This window comes from Pongo abelii, chromosome 13 (assembly GCF_028885655.2).
Source record: "Pongo abelii isolate AG06213 chromosome 13, NHGRI_mPonAbe1-v2.0_pri, whole genome shotgun sequence".
NCBI lineage: Eukaryota > Metazoa > Chordata > Mammalia > Primates > Hominidae > Pongo > Pongo abelii.
Genome location: NC_071998.2, coordinates 122,333,491 through 122,359,237, shown reverse-complemented (window position 1 = coordinate 122,359,237; position 25,747 = coordinate 122,333,491). Strand labels below are relative to the sequence as shown.

The window sequence follows — 25,747 nt, the reverse complement described above, 5'->3', positions numbered from 1 at the left end:
GAAGGAACCTCCAGGCTGAGGGGACAATGGGCACCAAGACCCAGTGTGTCTGGCACATGGCAAATCAGCTGATGCAGGGGACCCGGCAGGAGGTGGGCTGGGTGGGGGCCCCCAGGGCCTCGAATGGCAGGTGCTCCCTCCCTCTCCCCTAGGGTACACCTGGCTTTTGTGTCCCTCCCACCCCCCGCCCCACAGCAGCCGCCTTCCGCTCTCGGGTTTGGGTCCTGGAACTCTGCCACCCTCCCTCCCTCCTCCCTCCTACCTGCCACCCACAGAGAAGTCGGACACAGCATAGTAGTAGGACTGGAGCACCTTGGGGTCCTTGAAGATGTCGTCCCCAAACGTGTTGAGCCGGTCTAGAGAGATGAGGAGTTCGGTGCTGGTGACCCACTCCTGGGGCAGAGGGGAGAGGGCGCCATCAGCAGGTTCCTGAGTATTTAGTATTTACCCCCATCGCTCTGCTGGCAGGTCCAGCTGGCTGCCCCGGGAGCTCCTGGGACATAGGAACAGGCTGAGCTCAGGCCAATTCTGAGAACGCTGCAGAAATAAGGAGGCTGTGTTTTGGGGCTCACCCCAACCTGGGTGCTAGGCCACTGATTAGTGCAACTTCATTCAATGTCTTAGAGCCTCCATTTTCCCATCTGTGAAATGGAACAAAAATAGCACCTCCCCTACAAAGGTGTCTGGAGGAGTGTAGCCAGTCAGCACTGGCTGTGAGGTCGGGCCCATGGTCAGGAAGCAGCTGAGGTTGGGCGGGGGCAGGGGTCAAAGCAGCCCACTGAAGACCCCGTTGTGCAGGTCACCTGGCTTTTTCCAGCGGCTCCTGCACTCCATTCCAGGGATACAGCTGGGGGACGGTGTGCCCCCGCAACCTTCTCCCCTGCTCAGTGGGGCCTGGCGTGCCGCAGGCCCTGGGTTTCTTGGTTTCTCACATGTTGAGGGTCAGGCTCCTGTGGACACTTGTGGCCCCTTGTCCTTGCTGTTTCCCCGGCCCTGGGCTCTGCCTGGCCCTAGCAGGCACTCGATAAATACCTGCTGATCCCTGAATGAGCAGCTTCCCCATGGAAGAGCATGGAGGGGAAGTCGGGGAAAACCCACGTGAAGACTGACATTTTCATCTGCCTGCTGTGATCAGCAGCAGCGGCTCCAGCTGAATATTAATCAGCGTTTTGATTCCGCCCAGGAGCCCCTGCTTTAGCAATCAGGCCCATCAGTACAGAAAATGAGCTCCTGGCAGGCCATCTTTTTGCCCCAGCGTGACTTGGGCCGACGGCCCTCCTGCTCCCCCAGAGCTCAGCAACCGGAGCTACTGCCGGGGACCCACGGCCTCTGCCAGAGGATGCCTCAGCCGGGGAGAGGGGTCCAGCACCCGAACACTAAAGTGGGAGCCTCTGCACCAAGCTAAGCTTGTGCTTGAGTTCGCAGGCCTGGATCACCCCAGGATGCACTTCCCAAAGGTCAGCGTGCATTCAGGGATCTGGTTAAAGTGCAGCTTCTGATTCTGAGGTCAGCAGTGGAGCCAGGGAGCTTGCGTTTCTAACAAGTGCCCAGGTACTGATGCTGCTGGACCGGCTGCTGGACAAGGAGCTGAGGCCTGGGGTGGGGAAGCCCCGCAGTCCAGAGCTGAAGGTGCTGCGGCGCTTCCTTCTCCAGAAAAAAGTGCCACCTGGAGAACTCAAACCAACTGGATATCAGAGCTAGGAGGTGCGGCGGCTGCTGACGCATATTGTGTGGTTAGGGCTCAGGCCTCACGGTAGCCCTGGAGTAGGTATTGTTATTAACCCCATTTAGAGATGAGACTGAGGCTCAGAGAGGGTAACCATTCTGTTCCAAGTTGCACAGTCAGTGCATGGCAGAGCCGGGATTCTGGTCTATCTGATCCCAGGGTCCCAGCTTTAACCATGAGGCTGGTCTGCCTTCCTGTGTCTATCCCAAAGCCCTTATCATGCCAGTGGGGCCCAGAGATGGCAATGACCTGCCCAAGGTCTCCCACTTCTGCTTCCTGGCCTGTGACCCAATCCATCAGTCTGCAAGGACAATGACAGTAAAGGAATGGGGTCAAAATCTTTGAGACATAGGATGGACGCTGGGAGGGAGAAGCCTTAGCCTCAATTGCAGGGGGCATGTCTTGATGCCTTAAAAGTCATTTCAGGGCCCGGCGCGATGGCTCACACTTGTAATCCCAGCACTTTGGGAGGCCAAGGTGGGCAGATCCCTTGAGACCAGGAGTTCAAGACCAGCCTGGGCAACATGGCAAAACCCCGTCTCTACTAAAAATACAAAAATTAGCCATTGCGGTGGCACACACCTGCAATCCCAGCTACTTGGGAGGCTGAGGCAAGAGAATTGCTTGAACCTGGGAGGCAGAGGTTGCAGTGAGCCAAGATCGTGCCACTGCACTCCAGCCTGGGCAACGGAGTGAAACTGTCTCAAAAAAAAAAAAAAAAAAAAGTCATTTTAGGGCAAGCCCCACTGAACCCAGGCACTGGAACTCCAGCTTAAGCTATGAGTGGGTGCTGGAGTTGATTTTGGACGGATCCCAGGACCCAGGCCGTTGCATTAAGGAGAAGCAGGAGGTGGACAGCTTGGGCTCTATGTCCAAGGGGTGCTCAGGCGGCCCCTCAACTCTGGGGGTCTTACTCTGCAACAGCCAGGTTGACCTTCTCCTCCAAAGTCCTAGGCCCTTCCATGGGGGTCAGAGGGACCCAAGACCCAGCAGCCACATCCTTCCTTCCAAGCTCTGTGTCCTCTGAGAAAGCACCTGCCCCCTAAATGTGTCCAGAGGGAGCATGAGGAGAAAAGAGCAAGGTAGACTTGCCTCTCTTTGTCCTGCTCTGCTCTTAGTTTCTGTACAGAAGCAGCAGGGGAGATATTTCTCAAAAGGTCATCTCTCCATCAGGGACAGTGTCCGGAACACAAGAGGCAACAAGACAGAAAACCTCCAACAGCCAAGGGTGTCCCCAGGGTGGTGGCTGCACAGACGCAGGTGGGAGCGGGGGCCAGCCCTACCTGCCTGTCTTCATCTGACCTCAGCTGACGTTTTCTAATCTACAGAGCTGTGGAGCCCCGTGGAGAAGAAATTGTAACTTTTAAACAAAATCATGGTGACATGTTTACATTTTTAGTGGGACAAGCAGGGCCTGGACGTCTAGAGATGTGGTTCTGTGTGTTAAAGGATTCGGCTCAAAGAGGGGTCTGGCCCTTTGCCCTGGATCCTGGGGAGTGACCTCCATATCCTTGGATGTCCCACCTGATAAGAGGGTCTTCCCTTGGGCCACACTAGGTAGTCTATGCCGATGATGTGATTTGCAGTGGGGGCCTTGGGCCACACAGAATCGGCTTCACCTCTGGCGGGGCTGGAGACAGGTCAGCCACACAGGTGTTCAGCCGTGTCTACACTGCCAGCCTCCAGTAAAAACTCTGGACTTCAGGCCAGGTGTGGTGGCTCACACCTTTAAGCCTAGCACCTTGGGAGGCTGAGGTGGGATGGCTTGAGCCCAGGAGTAAGAGACCAGCTTGATCAGCATAGTGAGACGAGGTGTCTATTTAAGAAAAAAAAATTATTAAAAAACTCTGGGCTTCAAAGTTGGCAGTACTCTACGCACACTGTCATATGTGGCTCTGGGGAAATATGTGCTGTGCGTGTGACTCCACTGCATTGGGAGAACAGCTGGAAGCTCAGAGCCTGGTCCCTTCTGTGACCTGGCTGTGCGCCTCTCCCCTGGCTGATGTGAGCCGATAGCCTTTCATTGCAAAAAATCGCAGCTCTGAGCCTCACAGCTTTTCTGAGTTCCGTGAGTCCTTATAGCGAATCACTAAACCCAAGGGTGGTCCTGGGGACCCCGACACGGCTGGCTCCGTGTGTTCTCATGCTGCACATCGCTGACAGAATGCAACTTCTTTTTGGGTCTCGGTGTCCCCTCTGGAAACAGGATTCTAACCCTGGTTCCCTCGTTATCCCAGATGGGCAAAGGAGACACTCTGAAAGTCTGGAGGGGAGGAGAGGGCAGGTTCCCTGGGTTTAGACACGTCTTGGGTCTGAACCCGGGGAAATGGACTAGAGCAGCGGTCTCCAACCTTTTCGGCACCAGGAAGAGGTTTTGTGGAAGACAATTTTTCCACGAACGGGGTAGGTGGTGGTTTGGGATGAAACTGTTCCACCTCAGACCATCAGGCATTGGATTCTCATGAGGACACGCAACTCAGTTGCTCCTGGGAGAATCTGATGCCGCAGCTGATCTGACAGGAGGCAGAGCTCAGGCAGGAATGCTCACCTGCCCACGCTCATCTCCTGCTGTGTGACTCGGTTTCTAACTGGCCATGGACCAGTACCGGTCTGCAGCCAGGGGTTGGGGACCTGTGGACTGGAGAGCCACCCAACACACTTGTGTGTAGATGAACAGCTATGGACACACAGCAACGCGGACACAGATGGGTGCCGATCCCGGCAGGTCCACACACCTGGGTGGGCCTACGTGGGCTGGACTGGAGGGCCCTGAATGGACCGACATGGTGACAGGCCTCCCGTCCTCTCTGCCGTGAGGACAAGGACGGGGAGCAGTCATGCACGCATATCTCCCGAGTATGGGTGGGCACCCTCTACGTGCCAAGCACCGCACTGGTCACAGTGTGTGTGTTCCCGCTACCCCACAGCAGTCTCTCCAATGTGGCAGCCACTGGCCACATGTGGCTAAGTTAATAAAATAATTATTTTAATAAATTTATTAATATTTAATAATAATAAAATATTATTAATAATAAAATATGAAATCCAGTTCCTCAGCTGCGCTGGCCACATCTCATGGTGGCTGGTGGCACCACATGGGACAGTGCAGTTAGAGGAGCTTTCTGTCATCACAGAAAGTGCTGCTGGTCGGCGCGGCCTTACAGCGTGGGACCCAGGGCTCTATGACTCCAAAGCCCATGTTCCTGTCGCATTTTGCCATTTTCGTAGGAGCCCTTGGAGACACATGGGCAGGCCCTGTTATTAATTCACAGGAGGAGGAAGTGAGGCCCCTCGGCGGAGAGTTACGAAAAGAACACCAGCCAGGAGTCTGGACACTCAGGTGCTGGCCTGGGTCCTTCCATGCCTCATTTGTGCCCCTGGAAAATGCCGTCCCCCTCCAGGCCTCAGCTTCCACGCCCATATAAGGAAGGGGCCAGGTGGGTTGGCAGCCCTCACAGGCTCCTGGGAGCCACAGGGCTCTGCCCCAGGAGGCCAGGGAAGGGACAGCTCTGGTCCACTGAGCAGCCTGTCTTCCATCTGGTTCATTAGCGGCATTCACAAAAGACTTAGGTGCAACAAGGCTTCTGTGGCAGAAAGCTTGAAAACCATGGGGTTTGGGGCCAAGGGCAGTGGCTCACGCCTGTAATCCCAGCACTTTGGGAGGCCGAGGCAGGTGGATCACTTAATGTCAGGAGTTCAAGACCAGCCTGGCCAACATGGCGAAACCCCCGTCTCTACTAAAAATACAAAAAAGAATCAGCCAGGCGTCATGGTGGGCACCTGTAACCTCAGTTACTTGGGAGGCTGAGGCAGAATAGCTTGAACCCAGGAGGCGGAGGTTTCAGTGAACCAAAATCACGCCACTGCACTCCAGCCTGGGCGACAGAGCAAGACTCAGTCTCCAAAAGAAAAAAAAAGAAGAAAAAGAAAACCATGGGGTTTTGCAGGTCCCCCACCCTGTGTGTCCTGGCACATCAGACCCTCCTACTGCCATGACCCAGTCCCAACCCCGTCCCGACCCCCCAAGCCCCACACCTCCCTGACCTGCAGCCCAGGGCTCTCCTCAAAGTTGTAGGCGCTGGGCCGGCCCTCCAGGGTGGAGAAGGCCACATTGCCCCCACTCAGCGGGGAGATGTCGCTGAACTCAGAGGTGCAGAAGGCCACGCGCTCGTCCTCGCCGGGGCGCAGGTACTGGCCCTCGGGCCGGCCGTAGGTCTTCTGGCAGGAGGCGCTGTAGAACTGGTAGGGCTCCCATGGGCTGTCGGCGCGGCTGCGCTTGTAGATGGCGAAGCTCTCAGGGCGACTGGTGTGGAACTTTAGCCTCACGTACGTGATCTCGTAAGCCTTCCCTGCAGCCAGGAAGACGGGGCCCATTTTATGGAAGGGGAGGGAGGAATGGAATCCTGGTCCAGGGAGGGCAGACGGCTGCATTGCAGGCACTAGCGTGGATGGATCGTTGGAAGCTGTCTGGAGCTCTGGACAGGGCATGCCACACTCCATTCATGATGCCTGCTGGGGCACTGGAAAGGACAATGCCCGCATGCTTCCCAAGTATTTGCCATCCCTTTTCCGGGTCAACTCGCCACCCTGCACAGGAATCTCCATTGCAACACCCCTGATAGGCAGCCATCTCTTTTTGCTCAAATATCTCCAGCAATGGGATGTTGCCACATTCTAAGAAAGCCCGCTCTACCGTTAGAAAGTTATTTCTTTTACTACACCCCAACAAAGCCGATCCTTGCACTGTGCCTTCGGCCTCATTCCCTTGCAATGACTACAGATCTCCTAATCCTAACAAAATCCTCCCTGGACCCCTTATTGCTCCAAGTTTCTATCTTCCAAATTTCCCAAGACAGGTTTAAATCTACTGCCCCACAGCCTCATCTCCCAACTCAACCTTCAACCTACTGCAATTCAGCTTCTCTGGGCCACTTCACAGAAGACACTGTACTTGCAAAGTTACCTCACCCACAGCCCCCCGTGGCCACAGCCAGGGGCCTCGGATCATGCCTCATTTCCTGGGCCTCTGATCATGCTCACCACCTCGAAAGTCCCCTGTCCCGGGGCCTCCACCTGCTCTCCTCTTCTTTGCCTGCCTTGGCCCCCTCCTGAGCCCCGCTGCTTGCTCCCTGAACCCCCAGCTTCCAGTGGCCTCTCCCTTCCCTGGGCTTTAGCCCCACTCCCCCACATGCCCCCGACACCCAGTTGGGGGATCTGCAGGCTTTGGGCACCTGCCTGCCCTGCGCTCCACCCTGGAAGCATCCTCAACAGCGGACCTGGCTCCGTCACAGTGACTCAGCTACCCTGGGAGGCTGGGGTAGGAAGGATGGCTGTGGTAGAGGGAAGGGGGTCCCCAGTTCCTCCTCTTCCCTCACGGGATGTCAACAGGCAATGCCTAAGAAGAGAAAAACCCTGACATGGCAGTGCAGGCACAGGGCTAGGAGATAAGGATGCATCAGGGAACAGAAATGGCTCAGAGAGCGCCGGATGGAGAGGGAGGCTGGGGTGCGGGCGCGGGAGAACTGCCGCCTTCCACAGTTCGAGCTGGGAAGTATCTGGCTTCTACGCTGAGAGTGGGTATGATTTCAATAATAAGAAGGAAGTACAGCCTGAATTTAAAAAGGCAATTTCCCCACTGCCTGAAATGCCACCATCTCTCCCCATCCTCCTACGTTTAGGACTCCATCCAGGTACCCCCTCCTCACAGAAGCCCAACACAATCTTAAGCCCTAATGCACACCCCTGACATCCCCCCAAGACAGGGGAGGGGGCCTCCTGCAATGTGACTCCATAGCTAGCCTCCTGCAGAGTTACCTGCTCAGCGGTGGCTCCCCACGCTGGACAGAGCTCCTCACCATAGGCACCAGGCGTCTCTTTGGTAATCTCTGCCACCCCAGCGCCTTGCAAGGTGCCTGACACCTGGCAGGCATTCACTGAGTGTTGGTGCAGGAACGAATGAATGAAGGGAAGAACGGCCCACGCAGGGAGTCCCTCCTGCATCTCTACCGTTGGCGGTAGCCTCTCACTCCCCAGAGCAGCACAGAACACGCCCAGTCCCCTCCCCATGGTCGGCTTTCTATTCTCTGATCCTTCCATCCCTGGTCCCAGAGACCCCCAGGGGGCTGCCCACTGCCACCACCATCTTCCTTAGGTGCCGAGGACAAGCCACCCTAGTCGTCTGCTGAAACATCTTGGCTCTAGGTAAGAGCTAAAAGGCTGGGTGCGGTGGCTCATGCCTGTAATCCCAGCACTTTGGGAGGCCGAGGCAGGTGGATCACCTGAGGTCAGGAGTTCGAGACCAGCCTGACCAAGATGGTGAATTCCCGTCTCTACTAAAAATAAAAAAATTAGCCAGGCATGGTGGTGGGTGCCTGTAATCCCAGCTACTCGGGAGGCTGAGGCAGAAGAATTGCTTGAACCCAGGAGACGGAGGTTGCAGTGAGCTGAGATGGTGCCATTGCACTCCAGCCTGGGTGACAGAGCAGTCTAAAAAAAAAAAGCTAAAACTTCTTTCTTAGAAGAAAACAGAGAAGTAAATAATATTTGGGACTTTGCACTAGAAGAGCCTTCTTAGAAATGACACCAAAAGCACAGGTAACAAAAGAAAAAATACATAAACTGGACTTAATCAAAACCAAAACTTCTGTCCTTCAAAGAACACCACTGAGAAAATGAAAAGGCAACCCGCAGAGTGGGAGAAAATAGTTGCAAATCATATATCTGATAAGGGACTTATCCAGAATATACAAAGAATTCTTACAACTCAAAAAGACAACCCAATTAAAACCGGAAAAGGAGGAATAGACTGCTTGAGCGCAGGAGTTTGCAACCAGCCAGGGCAACATGATGAAACCCCATCTCTACAAAAAATATAAAAAATGAGCCGAGCGTGGTGGCCCGTGCCTCCAAGCTACTTGGGAGGCTGAGGTGGGAGGATCCCTTGAGCCTAGGAATTAGAGGCTGCAGTGAGCCATGATCACGCCACTGCCCTCCAACCTGGGCAACCGAGTGAGACTCTATCTCAAAAAAGAAAAAACAAAAATGGCAAAGGTTTTGAATAGACATTTCTGCAAAGTGGATATATGAATGGCCAAGAAACACAAGAAAAAATGCTCCATATCATTGGCCAGCAGGGAAATGCAAGTCAAAACCGTAATGAGATCCCCTTCACATCCTCTAGGCTGGGTAGCGTCAACAGAGATAATAACAAATGTTGGTGAGGAAGTAGGGGGATTGGAACCCTCATATACTGCTGACAGGAATGTAAAATGGGGCAGCCACTTTGGAAAACAGCCTAGCAGTTCCTCAAAATGTTAGACACAGGGTTATCACAGGACCCAGCAATTCCACTTCTCAGCATATACCCAAGAGAAATGAAAACATATACATCCACACAAAACGTACATATGGATGTTCACAGCAGCTTTCTTTGTAACAGCCAAAGAGTAGGAACAACTCCAATGCCCAGCAACTGATGAATGAACCAATAAAACATGGTATATATCATACGATGGAATATGATTGGGCTACAAGAAGAAATGAAGTGCTGACACACGCAACCACAAGAATGAACCACAAGAACGTTAAGTGGCAGAAGCTAATCACCAAAGACCACATCTTATGGGATTCCACGTAAATGTCCAGAATAGGCAAATCCATGGAGATAGGAAGGAGACAGGTGGTTGTCACAGGACAGGGGTTCAGGATGGGGATTGGGGGAAAACAGAAAGTGACTGCTAATAGGTACAGGGTAATAAAGGTGCTCCAAGCCGGGCTTAGTGGCTCACACTTGTCATCCCAGTACTTTGGGAGGCTGAGGCTAGAGGAGCGCTTGAGCCCGGGAGTTTGAGACCAGCCTGGGTAACATAGCAAGATCCTCTCTCTACAAAAAATAAATAAATAAATAAATAAGAACAAATTTAAAAATTAGCTGGGTGTGGTGGTTTGCATATCCCAGCTACTTGAGAGGCTGAGGTGGGAGGATGGCTTGAGCTCAGGAGGTAGAGGCCGCAGTGAGCTGTGATCGTGCCACTGCACTCCAGCCTGCGCAACAGAGTGAGACCCTGTCTCTAAATAAATAAATAAATGTATTCTAAAATTGATTGCGGTGATGGCTGCACAACTCTGTGTATGTACTAAAAACCACTGGATTGTATAGTTTAAATGGGTGAATTATATGGTATGTGAATTGTATCTCCTAAAGCTGTTATATACACTATGTATGTTATTGTGGTGTTATGATAGATATCAGTTTTCAGGCTGGCCGTGGTGGCTCACACCTGTAATCCTAGCACTTTGGGAGGCCAAGGTGGGAGGATCACTTGAGCCCAGGGGTTTGAGACCAGCCTGGGCAACATAGTGAGACCCTGTCTCTCTATTAAAAAAAAATATATATATATATATGTGTGTGTGTGTGTGTTTTCATCCACAGCTCCTCGCTCATGACTCCCATAGCCCTCCTTACGGTCTTTTGTTAGAATTTTGGGTGTGTTGGTTGGGCCTCAGGGGCAGGCCTCTGCCTTCTCCTGCCGTCCTTTCGCTCTAAAGTTCCCCCGACCTTTTTTGACTGTGGGTCTAAAGACCCTCCAATAGGGTCCCACCCTACACCCAAGGGAAGCAATGCTGATGTATGAAGCGTCCATAAAAACCCGAGGACAGGGTTCAGGGAGCTTCTGGATGGCTGAACATGGGGAGGTTCCTGGAGGGTGGCACCCAGGGAGGCCATGGAAGCTCCCACCCCTTCACCGTTCCTCACCCTGCTCATTTCTTCATCTGTGTCCTTTGCAATATTCTTTATAATAAACCGGTCAATGTGTTACCCTGAGTTCTGTGAGCTGCTCCAGCGAATTGATTGAACCCAAAGAAGGGGTCATGGGAACTTGAAGCTAATCTGTCAGAAGTTTCTGAGGCCTCGACTTGTGACTGGTGTGTGTGGCGGAAGACAGCCTTGGGGACTGAGCCCTCAACCTGTGGGATCTGATGCTATCTCTGACTAGATTGTGTTGGAACTGAATTAGAGGACACCCAGCTGGTACTGCTGCTTGTTGTGTGGGGGAAAAACCCACGCATTTGGTCACAGAAGTCTTCTGTGTTGATGATGGTTGTGGTCTAAGAGCAGAGGAAAATCACAGTTTGAGGAGTTTTTCCCTACACAGTTATATACACGTATAATTGGACCTCACACCCATTAGGATGGCTATTATCAAAAAAACAGAAAATAACAAGTGTTGGCAAGGATATGGAGAAATTGGAACTCTCGTGCACTGTGGGTGGGAATGTGAAATGGTGCATCCGCTATGGAAAACTGGTGGTTCCTGAAAAAACTAAAAACAATGCATCTATTTGACAGCCCCAGAGCAGTTACTGTCTGTTAAGGTTTCCACTACAGATGCAAAAACAGCATCCCTGTGCTTTCTCTCTGACTGCTTTCTGCTTTCTGTAGCAGCCGAGATTGAATAGAGGAATACAGGAAAAACCATGGAGAGAGAATTTTTGCAACTCAAGAATAACCTTGTAAGCAGTGAAGAGCCTGTGTTACTCCAAGCAAGAACCTACAATTTGAGTTTACACGAGAAGTGCTGGGAAATATCCCCTACCATCCTCAGCTGGTTGATTACACTTACAAAAGCTTAAAGGTTAAAACTAATTAAAAGCAAGCCAGTGACTCTTTGGTCCATCTGGGGAGAAAAAAACAAAACAAAACACCAAAAAACCTAAGAATAGAATTGCCATATGATCCAGCACTTCCACTTCTGGGGATATACCCAAAAGAACCGAAAGCCAGACTCTACGCTTGTGTTACATGTATTTGGGGGGAAAAAATAAAGGCACCCTCCTTCCTCCCCTAGTCTCTCTATGCACCAAAACAAGAAGCTGGTGAATTACCTCCAACCTCAGCAAGTGACCTCAGTATTCACCAGATCACTAGCTCATTCTCTGGAATATTCCTTGTGTTTGCCCTCCTCTCTGTCATTCTCTCAGCCCCTCGTCTGTTCCCTGACTTATTGCAGTGGTCTGGAATGCCCTGCCACCTCTCTTTGCAAACACGTAGTCATGACTCGGTCATGTTTCGGCTCAGACTGTACCTCAGAATCCTTCTTAACACAAAGCCCTAGGCAACACTCAATCCAAGGAAAACTGTTTGGTCTCCCCAGGTTAGAGGAGAACTTGGCAATCTTTTTGTTTTTTAGACTTGGCAATCTTGATTCATATTTGGGGCTTAGACTTAGTGCCAAGATGGGAGGGCTGTGATGGAGCCTAGCCCTGGTTCAGCCAGGGTCTTGTGGTATCTGACATTATGGCCATGGGGAGTCCCCAGCTCCTCATAGGGAGTCACCACACCCAGAAGTGCCAAGAGCTCGGCTGGGAGAGGAAGAACAGGAACAGTGGGTGGCCAGATGGGGCTCAGGAACCCTGCTGGGTGTGACTCCCCTGTAGGCTGGGAGCAGCTCACCCACCTGGTTCTAATGCTCGAGGTGGGCAGGGTAGCCTCACCCATGCATTCCCAGCCCAGCTTTCCACCCTAGCCCCTCCCGCCCCACTCCCTAGGCCACTACTGCCCAGATGGCTCCAATTATAGGGCTTTGTTTTGTTTCCATTTTCCCAAAATAAGCCTCTTCGTACTGAGCTCATTCTGCTTGGTCAGTGCCGGATGTGGGCCGGCTTGATTTTATGACTGTCCCGGTGTCATTCTTGATGGGCTTTATGTTCCAGCTGGCTAGAGAGGACACAGCTTGGTGCTCCTGCTGTTTGGCTTGGGCGGTGCGGGGCCCGGAGCGGGAAGGCTCTGCTGTGCCCAGCTGCTGGCTCAGCCAGCAGGTGAAGACTGGGAGGGGGGTGGATGGGACCTCCATGTCTCCATGGGCACCAGCACCCCCTTCACCCCCTTCCTAGGCAGCCCCTTCTCTCTGGGTCCCCATGGACTCCTGAGTAGGAGGGCACCCTGGTTTTGAGCAGTGACTTTGGGCATGACACTGAGGAAGTCCTTCTCCTCCCTGAGCCTGACTCCTCACTAGTAAATGAAGTATTTGGGGATCTCAGCCATACAGTGTGGGTAAAGTACTTGGCAAAGCACCTGGCACATAGCAGGTGCTCGCTAAATGCTGGCTAGTGTGAAACAGAGACTCATCCAGGGATCATGACCTCCAGGCACACTTGGGACAGTGTGATCCATACTGTCAGGACTGCCTGCTGTCTCCACTCTCTCACTGAATTATAAACTCCTTGAAGGTATAAATCCTGCCTCGAGTCTACTCATTCATCTGGCAAGCATTTATTGGGCACCTCTTGTGTGCTAGGTGCCATGCTCAGCTATAAGGATTCACGGCACCTGCCCCAAGGGGAGGTTACAGGTAGGGAGAGAGAGGCAGGTCTTGTTTTTGTTTGTTTGTTTTGAGACAGAGTCTCACTCTGTTGCCTAGGCTGGAGTGCAGTGGCGTGATCTTGGCTCACTTCAACCTCCGTCCCCTGGGTTCAAGCCATTCTCCTGCCTCAGCCTCCTGAGTAGCGGGGATTACAAGCATGAACCACCAAGCCTGGCTAGTTTTTGTATTTTTGTAGAGATGGGATTTCACCATGTAGGCCAGGCTAGTCTCAAACTCCTGACCTCAAGTGATTTGCCTGCCTCGGCCTCCCAAACTGCTGGGATTAGAGGCGTGAGCCACCGTGCCCAGCCGAGACAGGCAGGTCTTTATAGAACAGGACAAAGTAGCCCAGGGAGGCTGTGGGAGCATCAACAAGGCACTCAAACTTATGGTTCCAAGGATGAGCAGCCATTAGCCAGGGAAGGGGAAGAGAAAGTGCATTCCACACCAGGCAGTATGTTGGCAAAGCTGTGGCCACCTTGTGGTGAAGCCTGTAGGTAGTTCAGGCTGGCAGGAGCATGGAGAGGGAGGAGGTGGTGAGAAGTAAGTTTGGGGCATGTGGTCCAGTAAGCTGGTGGGATGAGCAGGGGTGCATGGGAGCCAGACAGGTGAGGAGAGCAGAGGGAACAGAATTCTAGGCAGAGAGAAGAGCATGTTGGGTGGCCTGGAGGTGAGGGGAGCCAAGTACTCCCAAGCAGTGTCACCACCAGCTAACAGTCAAGGATGACATCTTGGCTCAGCTTTCCTGATAGGAACACAGCTGTCTCAATCACCCAGAAGCCTCATTAGCCCCTGGAGCTTGTGAGGGTCTGGGCTAGGGCTGCAGATTTTAATTCTTGTCGCTGTTTAAAAGATCTTGGGGGCCGGGCATGGTGGCTCACACCTGTAATCCCAACACTTTGAGAGGACGAGGCAGGCGGATCACCTGAGCTCAGGAGTTCAAGACCACCCTGGGCAACATGGTGAAACCTCGTTTCTACTAAAATACAAAAAATTAGCCGGGCACGGTGGTACGCACCTGTAATCCCAGCTACAAGGGAGGCTGAGGCACGAGAATCGCTTGAACGTAGGAGGCAGAGGTTGCAGTGAGCTGAGATCATGCCACTTCACTCCAACTTGGGCTACAGAGTGAGACTCCAACTCAAAGAAAAAAAAAAAAAAGATCCTGGGGCCACTCCTTTCCCAGCCTTTTTGTTGCCTTTGGAAGAAACTTTTTCATCACAAAGGAGGGATTAAGCTGCTGTCTTTTATTTATTTATTTATTTATTTATTTATTTATTTATTTTTTGAGATGGAGTCTTGCTCTGTTGCCCAGGCTGTAGTGCAGTGGTGCGATCTCGGCTCACTGCAGCCTCTGCCTCCCGGGTTCCAGTGGCTCTCCTGCCTCAGACTCCTGGGTAGCTGGGATTACAGGCACACGCCACCATGCCCGGCTAATTTTTGTATTTTTAGTAGAGACGGGGTTTTGCCATGTTGGCCAGGCTGGTCTCGAACTCTTGACCGAAGGTGATCCACCCGCCTCAGCCTCCCAAAGTGCTGGAATTACAGGTGTGAACTACTATACCTGGCCTTTTTTTTTTTTTTTTTTTTTTTTGAGACAGAGTCTTGCTGTCATCCAGGCTGCAGTGCAGTGGCCCGATCTCGGCTCACTGCAACCTCTGCCTCTGGTTCAAGCAATTCTCCTGCCTCAGCCTCCCAAGTAGCTGGGATTACAGGCACCCAACACAACGCTTGGTTAATTTTTTTTTTTTTTTTAATAGAGAAGGGGTTTCACCATGTTGGCTAGGCCGGTCTCGAACTCCTGACCTCAAGTGATCCGCCGTCCTCAGCCTCCCAAAGTGCTGGGATTACAGGCGTGAGCCACCGCGCCCGGCCTCTAATTAACTCTTGTAACAAAAACTCCCTGCCGTGTCTCTGTGATATTGCTGCGTCTTCTCTCACCTCCTGGTTTGGCAAGGACAGAAAAGCCGGGATGTTTCCTATCGCGTGAGGCCACTCGTTTGCATGAACTCCCAGTGACTGCCTTTTTCCGATCACGCTTCTAGCTGCCAGCTACCTTTCAAGTGGCTCCAAGTTCCCCTCCCGAGAGGTGTCTGGCTGCTAGATGTTTACCAAGGAGTCTGCGCCAGCGACCCGCAGCAGCCCGCACACAGCATCCTTTAGCAAATACACATCGGGGCCAGCCCCCCACCTGGTTCCAAGGCCCGAAGCCTCTGCTCCAAACAGGCGCAGACACCAGGCCGCCCCCAGATCTGAACCGTTTGCTCCGCACGCATTATTTTAAGGGGTTGGGAGTTACGGTGCCAAGCTGTGCTGCACCAGAACTTTGAAAAACATCTTAAAACAGAACATAGCAAGGCGGGTGCTTTTTTAAAAAAAAAATCGTAGAAATGTGTTTTCTCCAGTTTTTAAATTAGAACAAGCTTCATGAGAGAATATTGGGAAAATGTAGAAACACAGAAAATGGAAGAAAAGTCGCTGCAAGTCCTGAGGACAAACACGCTTACCAGTTTGATGTCTTTCTTTTTTGCCTACTCTTTAGGGATTTTAAAATATAAATCTGATGATTCCACATATACCAACTTGTGTCTTTTTCTTCATTCAACATTTTGACTTAAGCGCTCCGTGTGTATTACAAACCCTTTGTCAGCTGTTGCACTGAATGGCTCCAATCACCATGTGAATTTATGTCCTACAATTTACTTAACTATTCCCTTATGGTTCCAATTTTTCCCTACTATAAAGAACGCCTCGATGAATGTTTTCATGCATTAGGACCCTTCCCTTATTTGAATTCCCAGAAGTAGGATTCCTTTGCCAAAGGCCAGGAATATTCTTGTGGGTCTTCAACCATGTCGCCAAGCTGCCTTCCCACAGGGCCGACATGTACTTTTCCCCAAACCTTCTTTTATTGTGGTGAAATACGCATAACATGACACTTACCATCTTAGCCATTTGCACAGCTCACATTGTTGTGCAACCTTCACCACCATCCATCTCCAGAACTCTTTCATCTTCCCAAACTGAAACTCTGTCCCCATGAAACAGCCACTCTCCATTGCCCCTCCCCCAGCCCCTGGCAACCAGCATTCTACCTTCTGTCTGTGTGGATTTGACTATCCCAGGGTGCCTCTCATAGCAGTGGAACCCTACAGTATTTGTTCTTTTTTGGCTGGCTTCTTTCCCTTAGCATAATGTCCTCAGGGTGCGTCTATACTGTGGCTGTGTGAGAATCTCCTTCCTTTTCAGGGCTGAGTAATATTCTACTGGATGGATGGACCACATTTGCTCGTGCTCATCATACACCCCTCGGTGGACACTTAGGCTACCTTGACTTCGGCTATTGTGGAAATGCTGTTATGGGTCAGGTGCCGTGGCTCACGCCTGTATTCCCAGCACTTTGGGAGACAGAGGCGGGCAGATCACCTGAGGTCAGGAGTTCGAGACCAGTCTGGCCAACATGGTGAAACCCCGTCACTACAAAAAAATACAAAAAATTAGCTGGGTGTGGTGGCAGGAACCTGTAATCTCAGCTACTTGGGAGGCTGAAGCAGGAGAATCGCTTGAACCTGGGAGGTGGAGGTTGCAGTGAGCTGAGCATGGCACCTAGCACAAAAGAGCGAGTCTCTGTCTCAAAAAAATAAAAAAGAAAAGAAAATGCTGCTATGCACACGGGGGCCCTTGCGTGACATCCAGAGTGGTTGGTGTCGAGGCGGCTGCTCAAATTGCCCAGTCGAGGGCTCAGGTGGAGACCGAGTCAGGGTGAGGGGTGCAGGTGGAGTCCTGGACGACTATGATTCAAATAAGCAAAGCCAGGGCATGAGCTGGGGAAGGGCATGGCTGCTGGGAGGGCTTGCCCGGGGACAAGGGGCCACCGAGAAGGGAGGTAGACCAAGCAGCTGAAGCCTGGGCAAGGGAGAGCAGGGCAGGGCAGGGCTCGGCTGGGAGGACGGCAGCGCTGCTGTGAACACCGTGGCTTAGGAGTACGGGAGGCACCTGCAAGGCTGGGGGCCCTTCATCCATGAATCCCTCACTCCCTTGCTCTCAGCGAGGAAACACAGTGCAATCTTGCAATCCTGGGGTTCACAGCCCAGCCCCACCAATTCCTGGCTCTGTGGCCTTGGGCAAAATACCTGAACTCCCTCGGGTTCACTGGGCAAGTGACTGCAATGTAGTGCCTTGGTTTCCCCATTTGCAAAATAGGCATAACAATAACAGGGCTAAATGAGCAAATGTCTTGGAAGCACTTGGAACAGTCCCAGGCATGAAGCATTTGTTCAACTACATTTTTCTTTTTTCTGAGACAGGGTCTCGCTCTGTTGCCCAGGCTGGAGTGCAGTGGTGTGATCACTGCAGCCTCGAACTCCCAGGCTCCAGCGATCCTCCCACCTCAGCCTTCAAAGTAGCTGGGACAACAGGCACTTGGCCCCACGCCCGGCTAATTTTTTCATTTCTATTTTTATTTTTGTAAAGACAGGGTCTCACTTTGTTGTCCAGGCTGACCCTGAGCTTCTGGTTCAAGTGATCTTCCCGTCTCTGCCTCCCAAAGTGCTGGGATTACAGGTGTAAGCCTCACCCAACCTCATTGAAATTTGAGCTGCTCTTCCATTCATTCGCCTGACCAACCTTTACCCAGCACCCTGTGCAGTGGGCAAATGCAGGCTGGGCACTGGGGCACAGGTGTGAAAACAGACATTCCCTCTGGCAGCTCAGAGATAGGGCTGGACATAAACAAACCAAGCCCTCACGCAGTGTAATCCAGACTCTGGTGGAAGGAGGATTAGGGGCTGCAAGGATGCACGGGCAGGCCCTCTGCCCAACCTTGGAGGGGTGAGGGGCTTTCCAGAGGAGGCACCTCTAAGCTGAGTGGGGCAGACAGACATCCTCAGGGCTCAGCACAGGGATCGGCAGACATGCAATGGTTTTGTGGATGAACAAGACGTGAGTTAGGCTGAAGGTGGGAGGAGAAGTGCGCTGGGCCGAAGCCACAGCACATGTAAGGCGCTGGAGGAGAGAGAGCGCCTCGGCCCAGCCAAGGCCTTGCTGAAGGGCAGTGTGGGGAGTGGACAGGGATGATGCGGAGACCATGGAAAGCTGGCTACACCCATCCTGGGCTTTGCGACTTCCTAGCCCTGCATGTCCCGGATTAGTCCCGGGAGGCCCGGAGAGAAAGAGGTGGCCAAGGCCAGCTGGGCCCAGGGGCCTGGAGGGCAGTTCTGTCGGTGGATGGAGGCTAACCAGCCGCTGCCTTGACCCCCTGCCCTGCTCGGGGCCCAGCATTCCAGCCAGAACCCCCAGGGAGCAGGAGGGAGGACTTGGCCCCCAGCACTGGCCCAGGCCAAGGCAAATGCAGCCGCCCACTCAACAGGAAGACAGAACGGAGCCAAGGCTCAGGAGACCGAGCTGAATCCAGGGCCCCTCGGGGACCACAGGGTCCCCCTCATGTCCAGCCCCCTGAGACCCGGCTCCTCGCTGTGGCTGGCCAGACCCCAGCGTCTTCTCGGTATCTGCACTCAGGCCATCCAGGCCTGGCAGGTCGAAGAACATCCTTCCCTCTTTGGTCAGCTCCTCCCATCCTTCAGCTCTCAGCGAGACCCTTCCTGACCCTAGAGATGAGGCTCGTGCGTCCCAGTGCATGTTCTGAGCATACATCCTCGTTCTCAGCACTGCTCAGTACAGGCTGCCTTCTGGCAGGCCCCGAGCCCCCCAGGACAGGGGCCGCACATGGCCCTGTTCACAGCCGCATCCTGTGGCCAGTGAGCCAAGGCTGGGTGACACCAAGCAAATGGCTAAATGAAAGCAAGAAGAAATCAACTCCACACAGGGGCATCCCGGACCTGCGGGGAAGGGAGGGGAGAACTCATCCGCTTGGGGACTCAGGTCTTTCTGTGGTTCCAGGAGATTCTCAGCGATCCAAGTGCAAGCGGGGAGGAGACTCCCCCAGCCCACCGAAAGCCACAGCCCAGACTGTTCCTCCCAGGACCGAGGCTTCAAGCATGTGGACCAGCCTAGCCCGGACTCTCTTCATTCCCGAGTGCAGCAGTTAGGGGGAGGGTCCCGGGGGCCACCATTTATTGAGTTGTGTGACCCTAAGCAACTGATCTCACTCTCAGCGCCTCAGTTTTGCTGTCTGTAAAAGAACAGAGCATGCCAGTTTGGGATGCCGCCTGGGCGAGTCCTTGGCACATGGTAAGAGCCCCGGAATGGTCTGTACCCCTGTCACTGTCCACTCCCCCCACACCCCACTGACTCCCAGGCCCCAGCCCAGTGGCCTCCCTGGGTCTTGGTGGCGGGCTGGGGCTGCCAGACCCCACTGCTGCCTTTCATCCCAGACAGGAAGGCTCAGCTCAGAGATGACGGGAGGATCTGGAACAGATGTCCAGGAGCCACGGGGGGCTGGGAATGCGGCGACCTCCATCTCCTTCCCCGCCCCTCACCCCATTCCCTCTAGGAGACCCCGGGCCAGAGCTGGCCGCCCACTCTCCCCTCCCATGAGCCTTCAGGGAGAGGGAGCAGTGGGGGGACAGAGCCAGCAGAGGTGGCCTAAGGACCAAGAGGAGAGGTCGTCAGACGGCCTCCACAGGGGACACCGACAATCCCAGGCCTCTCCTTCCCCCGCTATTATGCAAGCCATGGCTTAGCCTGGAGCAAACCTAAGTCATAGGAAACCAAAAAGAGGCCAAATCTGAGGCTGTGCTGGGCCCCCGGCGCCCCTTGTGCATAAACACAGACCAGCGTCAGGATGTCTTTGAGGAGGCAGGGTGGCCGGGACGAGCATTTCTCAATCCCCGCAGGGGAGCCCACCCGCAGGGGAGCCTCAGCCCTGAGCTGTCTCAGCAGCCACGCTGGTCACACACAGGGACTGCTATGGCTCCGACCCGGGCTCATGAACCCGAGCAGCTGCTCAGGAGGTGGCGACTCTTATCTGTACGGTACAGGTGAGGAAACTGAGGCTGGGAGAGGGGACTCCGCTTGCCCAGTGAGTGGCTCTGCTGGGCCTAAGTCCAAAGCCCCCTTTCATGATTTCTACCCTATTCTGCCTCCCAGAGCAGGCAAAAGAGAATGCTGAGCTGGCCCCAGAGCACAGGACAGAGGAGGTGACCCTGTCACTCACACTTGTGGACTCTCTCCTATATGCCTGGTTTTCGGCGACAAAACAGGAAGAATGCTCACCGGGATGAGACACAGCAGCAGGAGCGTGTGTGTGTGTGTGTGTGTGTGTGTGTGTGTGTGTATGTGTGTGTGTGTCTTCGCTCTCTACATTCACAGTGTGGAGGCTCTCAGGTTCCTTGCTTTTAGAAGGATCAGAACTACTCTGCTTCTAAGGTTCTAAGCAGAGTTCAACGAGGGCGCACAGCTCAGCACAGGGCTTGGCACACAGTAGATGCTCAGTAAACAGGAACTACCTCAAATCCAAAAACTTGGCCATTTCTCCCAACTTTCTTCCACCTTGTTTGCCTGGGCTGAGCTCTTTCCTTGGCCCCTGGGTTCCCAGGACACATGTGATACCCTTTGCCATGGAGCACGGTGTCTCCCCCGCAACTCCCCACTCTGTCCCAGATTCCTTCCCCTGTGGCCTTGGGGTCCTGCCAGCTCCATCCAGACAGCTCCCCCAGCCTCCCCCCTCCCCACTGGCTTCCTGTCCCCTCCCCTTTGTCCCATCCAGAAGCCCCACCTAGTGATCCAGATAGGCCGAGAGAAGGTGACGTGGCCCCAGAAGAAGGGAGTTTCTGAGGTGGCAGCCAGTACCTGTGTGCTCTGCAGAGGGGGCTCACGGTCCTCCCCCCACCCCACACCAATGTCACTTCCCAGCCCTCCCCAGGACACTGTCACCAGGCTGAGGTGGAGCTGACTCAGTTGATGGGTGGCGGAACTCACATCAAGGAGTTTATACTCTGACCTCTGACGTCCATGGATGTCCACGCTCAGATGCTCACTTAGCAGCTGTGTGCCTTTGGGCAAAACAACCTCTCTGAGCCTCAATTTTCTCATCTGAAACATGGGATACAGTCCCATCATCCCTAATCCAAACTCCTAGGCTCCAGATGTGTTTGGGAATTGAGAATTTTTCAGCTTTTAGAAAGACGATGCAGGCCTTATACCATATATTGTGCTAATACCCCCAGTGGGGTCTGGGGCTGCCGGCTGTACTCAAATGAGATTTCAGTAGCAAAGCGAATGAATATTCATTCTCACTAGGATAAACATAGCTTATAAATAGCCTCAGGTCAGGTTTAGCAGCCAAAATGAGTTATAAAAATAATTTGAGTTTTCAAAGCTTTGGGAGGCTGACCTCGAAGATAAGGGAGTCTAACCAGTGATACCAGCCCCTCCTGAAAGGGCAGTGGAGGCTGCAACAGGAAAGACACTTAGCGCATACCCGGCCCCAGAGGACATGGGAATCGGGCTGAACTCAGAGGGAGGAGACAGCATTCCAGCTCCCTGCAGTGGGGGCAGGGGCTGAGAACCAGGGCTGGGTCCAGACTCCAGATTCTGATTCCTGGAGATCTAAGGGCTCCTGCACCTCGGCAAGTCATGAGCAGGGCGGAGAGGCCACGCCACCGGGCGCAGCTGCCCAGCAGCATGAAGAAACTTAGTCCTCCTCCCCAGAGGGTTAAACTTTGCCTGTGCAGTGATGAACGTCACAGCTTCTATCTTCCAGAACCCACCCAAGGACTGCAGGCAGCTTCAGGGGTCCACTGAGTACCTGAAGTTGACCAGAAGACCCAAGATCAGGAGCCCCTGCCCTAGAGGGTGACCAATTCAGTCCTTGGTGTGTCACCTCCCCAACAGTTCCGGTCTAGGATGGAAAACCATTACAGGGGATTATAACTGCAACCTAGAACCAAAGCTCTGCAAGGGACTCCCTGCCTCTCCCGCCCCACGGGGCACCCCTCAGTCTATCCTTCTGGCTATCTAGGGGTACAGGTCCTGGGTTTTTTCTTCTTTTTTTCATTCTTTCTTTTCATTAAGAGATAGGGTCTCACTCTGTAGCCCAGGCTGTAGTGCAGTGGCACTATCATAGTTCACTGCAGCCTCAACCTCCCAGTCTTAAGTGATCCTCCTGCCTCAGCCTCCTGAGTAGCTGGGACCATAGGTGTGCACCACCATGCCCAGCTTTTTTATTATTATTATTATTATTTTTTGAGACGGAGTCTAGCTCTGTTGCCCAGGCTGGAGTACAGCAGTGCGATCTCAGCTCATGGCAACCTCCGCCTCCTGGGTTCAAGCGATTCTCCTGCCCCAGCCTCCTGAGTAGCTGGAACTACAGGCACCTACCACCACGCCCGGCCAATTTTTCTATTTTTAGTAGAGATGGGTTTTCACCATGTTGGCCAGGCTGGTCTTGAACTCCTGACCTCAGGTGATCTGCCCGCCTAGGCCTCCCAAAGTGCTGGGATTACAGATGTGAGCCACCTCGCCCGGCCTATTTTCTTTATTGTTTGTAAAGATGGTATCTCACTACGTTGCCCAGGCTGATCTTGAACTCCTGGGCTCAAGCGACCCTCCCAGCTCGGCCTCCCAAAGTGCTGGGATTTCAGGAGTGAGCCACCGCAGCCAGCCTAATTCCTATTTCTGAGCCCCCCCACCCCATTCAACACCATATCTGGGTCCTGCAGCCCAACCTGGGCGCACAGAAGCTAGGCCTCGGCCTCAGACCCCCAGTGGAGTGGGGACAGGGGGTGCGGTGGCGGTGCCCCCAGCCCGCACTTACCCAGGCGGAGGGTGATGTTGACCGAGGTGGGGTACTGAACGCCGAAGGCCATGGACGGGCTCTGCCACCAGGTGCTCTCGTCCTGGCTGTGGAAGTCGGTGAGGTAGGAGGCGTTGTGGTGGCGCTGGGGGTCGGCGGCGTCGCAGCGCTGGCACTGAGTCCCCGCGCCCGCGGCGCCCACGTGGGGACAGAAGTCCTCGGGCGGGCTGCCGCACGTGTGCGAGGCCTGGGCGAGCCGCCCAAACGCCGCGTTCTCGAACACCGGCAGGCAGCGCTGCGGGCGCCCCGCGCCGTCATAGCACGCGCCCATGCCCGCGCCGGCCGCCCGCAGTGCCAGCAGCGCCAGCCCCAGCAGGAGCGCAGCCGCCGCCATGGTCAAGGGCACCGACGCCGCGCGCTCTGCCGGCCCCGCTCGGCTCGGGTGGGCGCGGACCGCGCGCTGGCAGCCAGGACCCGCCTTCCCCGGCGGGGCGGGGAGGCTGGAGGGAGGGGCGGGCGGCGGCGGCCCCACCCCACTAAAAATACCAGGGACGGCGCCGTCCCCGGGCGCCCACCCCCACCTGCTGGACGTGCCCGGCAGTGCGCGGCTCGAGAGTCCGCTCCAAAGGCGACCCGGGCCTCTTTGAGCCTCAGTTTCCTCGTCTGTGGAGTGGGGTCGGTAAAGATGCAGGCTCATTCTCGCCATTGGGAGGCTTCAATGGCTGCTCATTAAACAGAAACTGCTCACTCCAAGTGCCTTGGAGTCCTGAGACAAAAGGGGACACGAGGACCTATCTCTACCTGATCGCTACCGTTTGCGCATCTCCTCCTAGCAATAAAGTGTGCCCTGGACATGGTTGTGAGATGGCTCCGCAAAGCTCCTGTCGCCCTTAACCCTGAAAAGCACTCCTGCTGCCGGCTGTGCTCTGTCCCCACAGCAAAGAGATTCTAACCTGATATTTGTGACAAGGGTACCTGGTCTTATCACAAATGTCACCTCAGAGAGGGCTTCCTTGTCTTCTGCCCCAACCCCCATAAATGCCCCCTTTACTCCCCATTTATTAACATTAGCAAATCGAGGGAGAGAAGTCATTCGATAAAATTTAGCAGCCAGGCCGTGCGCGGTGGCTCACGCCTGTAATCCTAGCACTTTGGTAGGTGGAGGCGGGAGGATAACTTGAGGCCAGGAGTTCGAGACCAGCCTGGGCAAAATAGTGAGACCCTATCTCTACCAAAAAAAAAAATACAAAAATTAGCCCGGCGTCGTGGCACAAGCCTGTAGTCCCAGCTACCTGGGAGGTTGAGGTGGAAGGATCCCTTGAGCCCGGGAGGTTAGGCTTCAGTGGGCTGTGATCGTGCCATTGCACTCCAGCCTGGCCAACAAAGTCTGACCCTGTCTCGAGAAAAAAAAAAGGCAGCCAGTCCCAGACAAACTCTAAGGAAAATAGAAATAAATTTCCTGGCCTGGCGCGGTGGCTCACGCCTATAATCCCAGCATTTTGGGAAGCTGAGGAAGGCAGATCACCTGAGGTCAGGAGTTTGAGACCAGCCTGGCCAACATAGTGAAACCCCATCTCTACTAAAAATACAAAAATTAGCTGGGTGTGGTGGTGCGTGACTGTAATCCCAGCTACTCAGGAGGCTGAGGCGGGAGAATTGTTTGAACCTGGGGAGCAGAAGTTGCAGTGAGCTGAGATCATGCTGTTGCACTCCAGCCTGGGCAACAAGAGAGAAACTCCATCCGAAAAAAAAAGAAAGAAAGAAAGAAAGAAAATTTTTGGAAGCAAGATGAACTGTAGTGGGCTGGTTCGGTACCAGTTATTTACACATGATTAAAACAATACGGTTCTGGAAAGGACTACAGAATAGACCCATGGAATAAGTTAGAGATTTCAGAACTATATCTAAGTAGAGTTAGTATATGATATCACCACTGGTACGTAAGGTTCTTTTGGAAGTTCTAGCTAATGCAATAAGACAAAAAACTTAAAAGATATAAATATTTATATCTTCTATTTACTTGAACATACATCTAGAAAATCTAGAAGATTCTACTAAGACTATTAAAATTAATAAGAGCTCCGTAAGATGGCTGACTGCAGGATACAGTACGAAAACTAATGCCAGCAATAGGCATTTTCTGGCTGGGTGCGGTGGCTCACGCCTGTAATCCCAGCACTTTGGGAGGCTGAGGCAGGCGGATCACCTGAGGTCAGGAGTTCGAGACCAGCCTGGGCAATATGGTGAAACCCCATCTCTACTAAAAATACAAAAATTAGCCAGGCATTGTGGCACACCTGTAATCTCAGCTACTTGGAAGGCTGAGGCACAAGAATTGCTTGAATCCAGGAGGCAGAGTTTGTAGTGAGCAGAGGTCACGCAAATGCACTCCAGCCTATGCAATAGAGCAAGACCCTGTTTTTAAAAAAACTGAAACAAAACAAAACAAAAGAAACAAACAAAAAACTGATGCCAGCAATAATGTAGGAAATGGAAGAACACCTAATAATAAATCTAGTATGAAATGTGCAAGATATAAATGAACCAAATTATAAAACGCTACTGAGATACAGAAAACATGAAGAGACCAGCATCTATATTCACGGATTTCCAACTGTTTAAATATACAAATTCTCCCCAAGTTAAAATATCAATTTAATGTAATTCCAAATTGTTTTTTGATGGTGTTATGGAAGCTTCTTCATTGAAGTTTTCTGTTATGGTCAAGAGCATGATTGCAGCAGACTCTTGGTGGTCCACGCAGCTACCCTGAGCTGGGCTGTGCACCCATCCAAAGCAAATTCATCTATCAGGCACAGGAAACATGGCAGCCCACAGGAATTCTAGGAACCCACAAAAACTGTTCTAATATCTTTAAAGTCAGAAGAAAAAAATGCACTTTTAGGCTGAAGAACATGTTTTAACGTATGATATTAATATACCCATCTTTAGATCAATGTAGTT

The 25,747-nt window shown here is 53.1% G+C and overlaps 1 protein-coding gene and 1 pseudogene across 1 annotated transcript in view; one reads left to right on the top strand and one right to left on the bottom strand.

The window, feature by feature from the left end:
- Positions 1-23,221, bottom strand: part of LAMC3 (laminin subunit gamma 3) — an 83,073-nt gene extending 59,852 nt beyond the window's left edge. The window contains exons 1-3 of the mRNA XM_002820309.3: positions 22,805-23,221; positions 5,771-6,075; positions 263-393 (exon numbers count right to left, since the gene is read on the bottom strand). Of these exons, the coding sequence (XP_002820355.3) occupies positions 263-393; positions 5,771-6,075; positions 22,805-23,177 (809 nt within the window). The 5' untranslated portion in view covers positions 23,178-23,221. The remainder of the gene's footprint in view (positions 1-262; positions 394-5,770; positions 6,076-22,804) is intronic.
- On the top strand, positions 11,059-11,197 carry LOC112135038 (small nucleolar RNA SNORA31; annotated as a pseudogene).
- Positions 23,222-25,747: the final 2,526 nt, after the last annotated feature.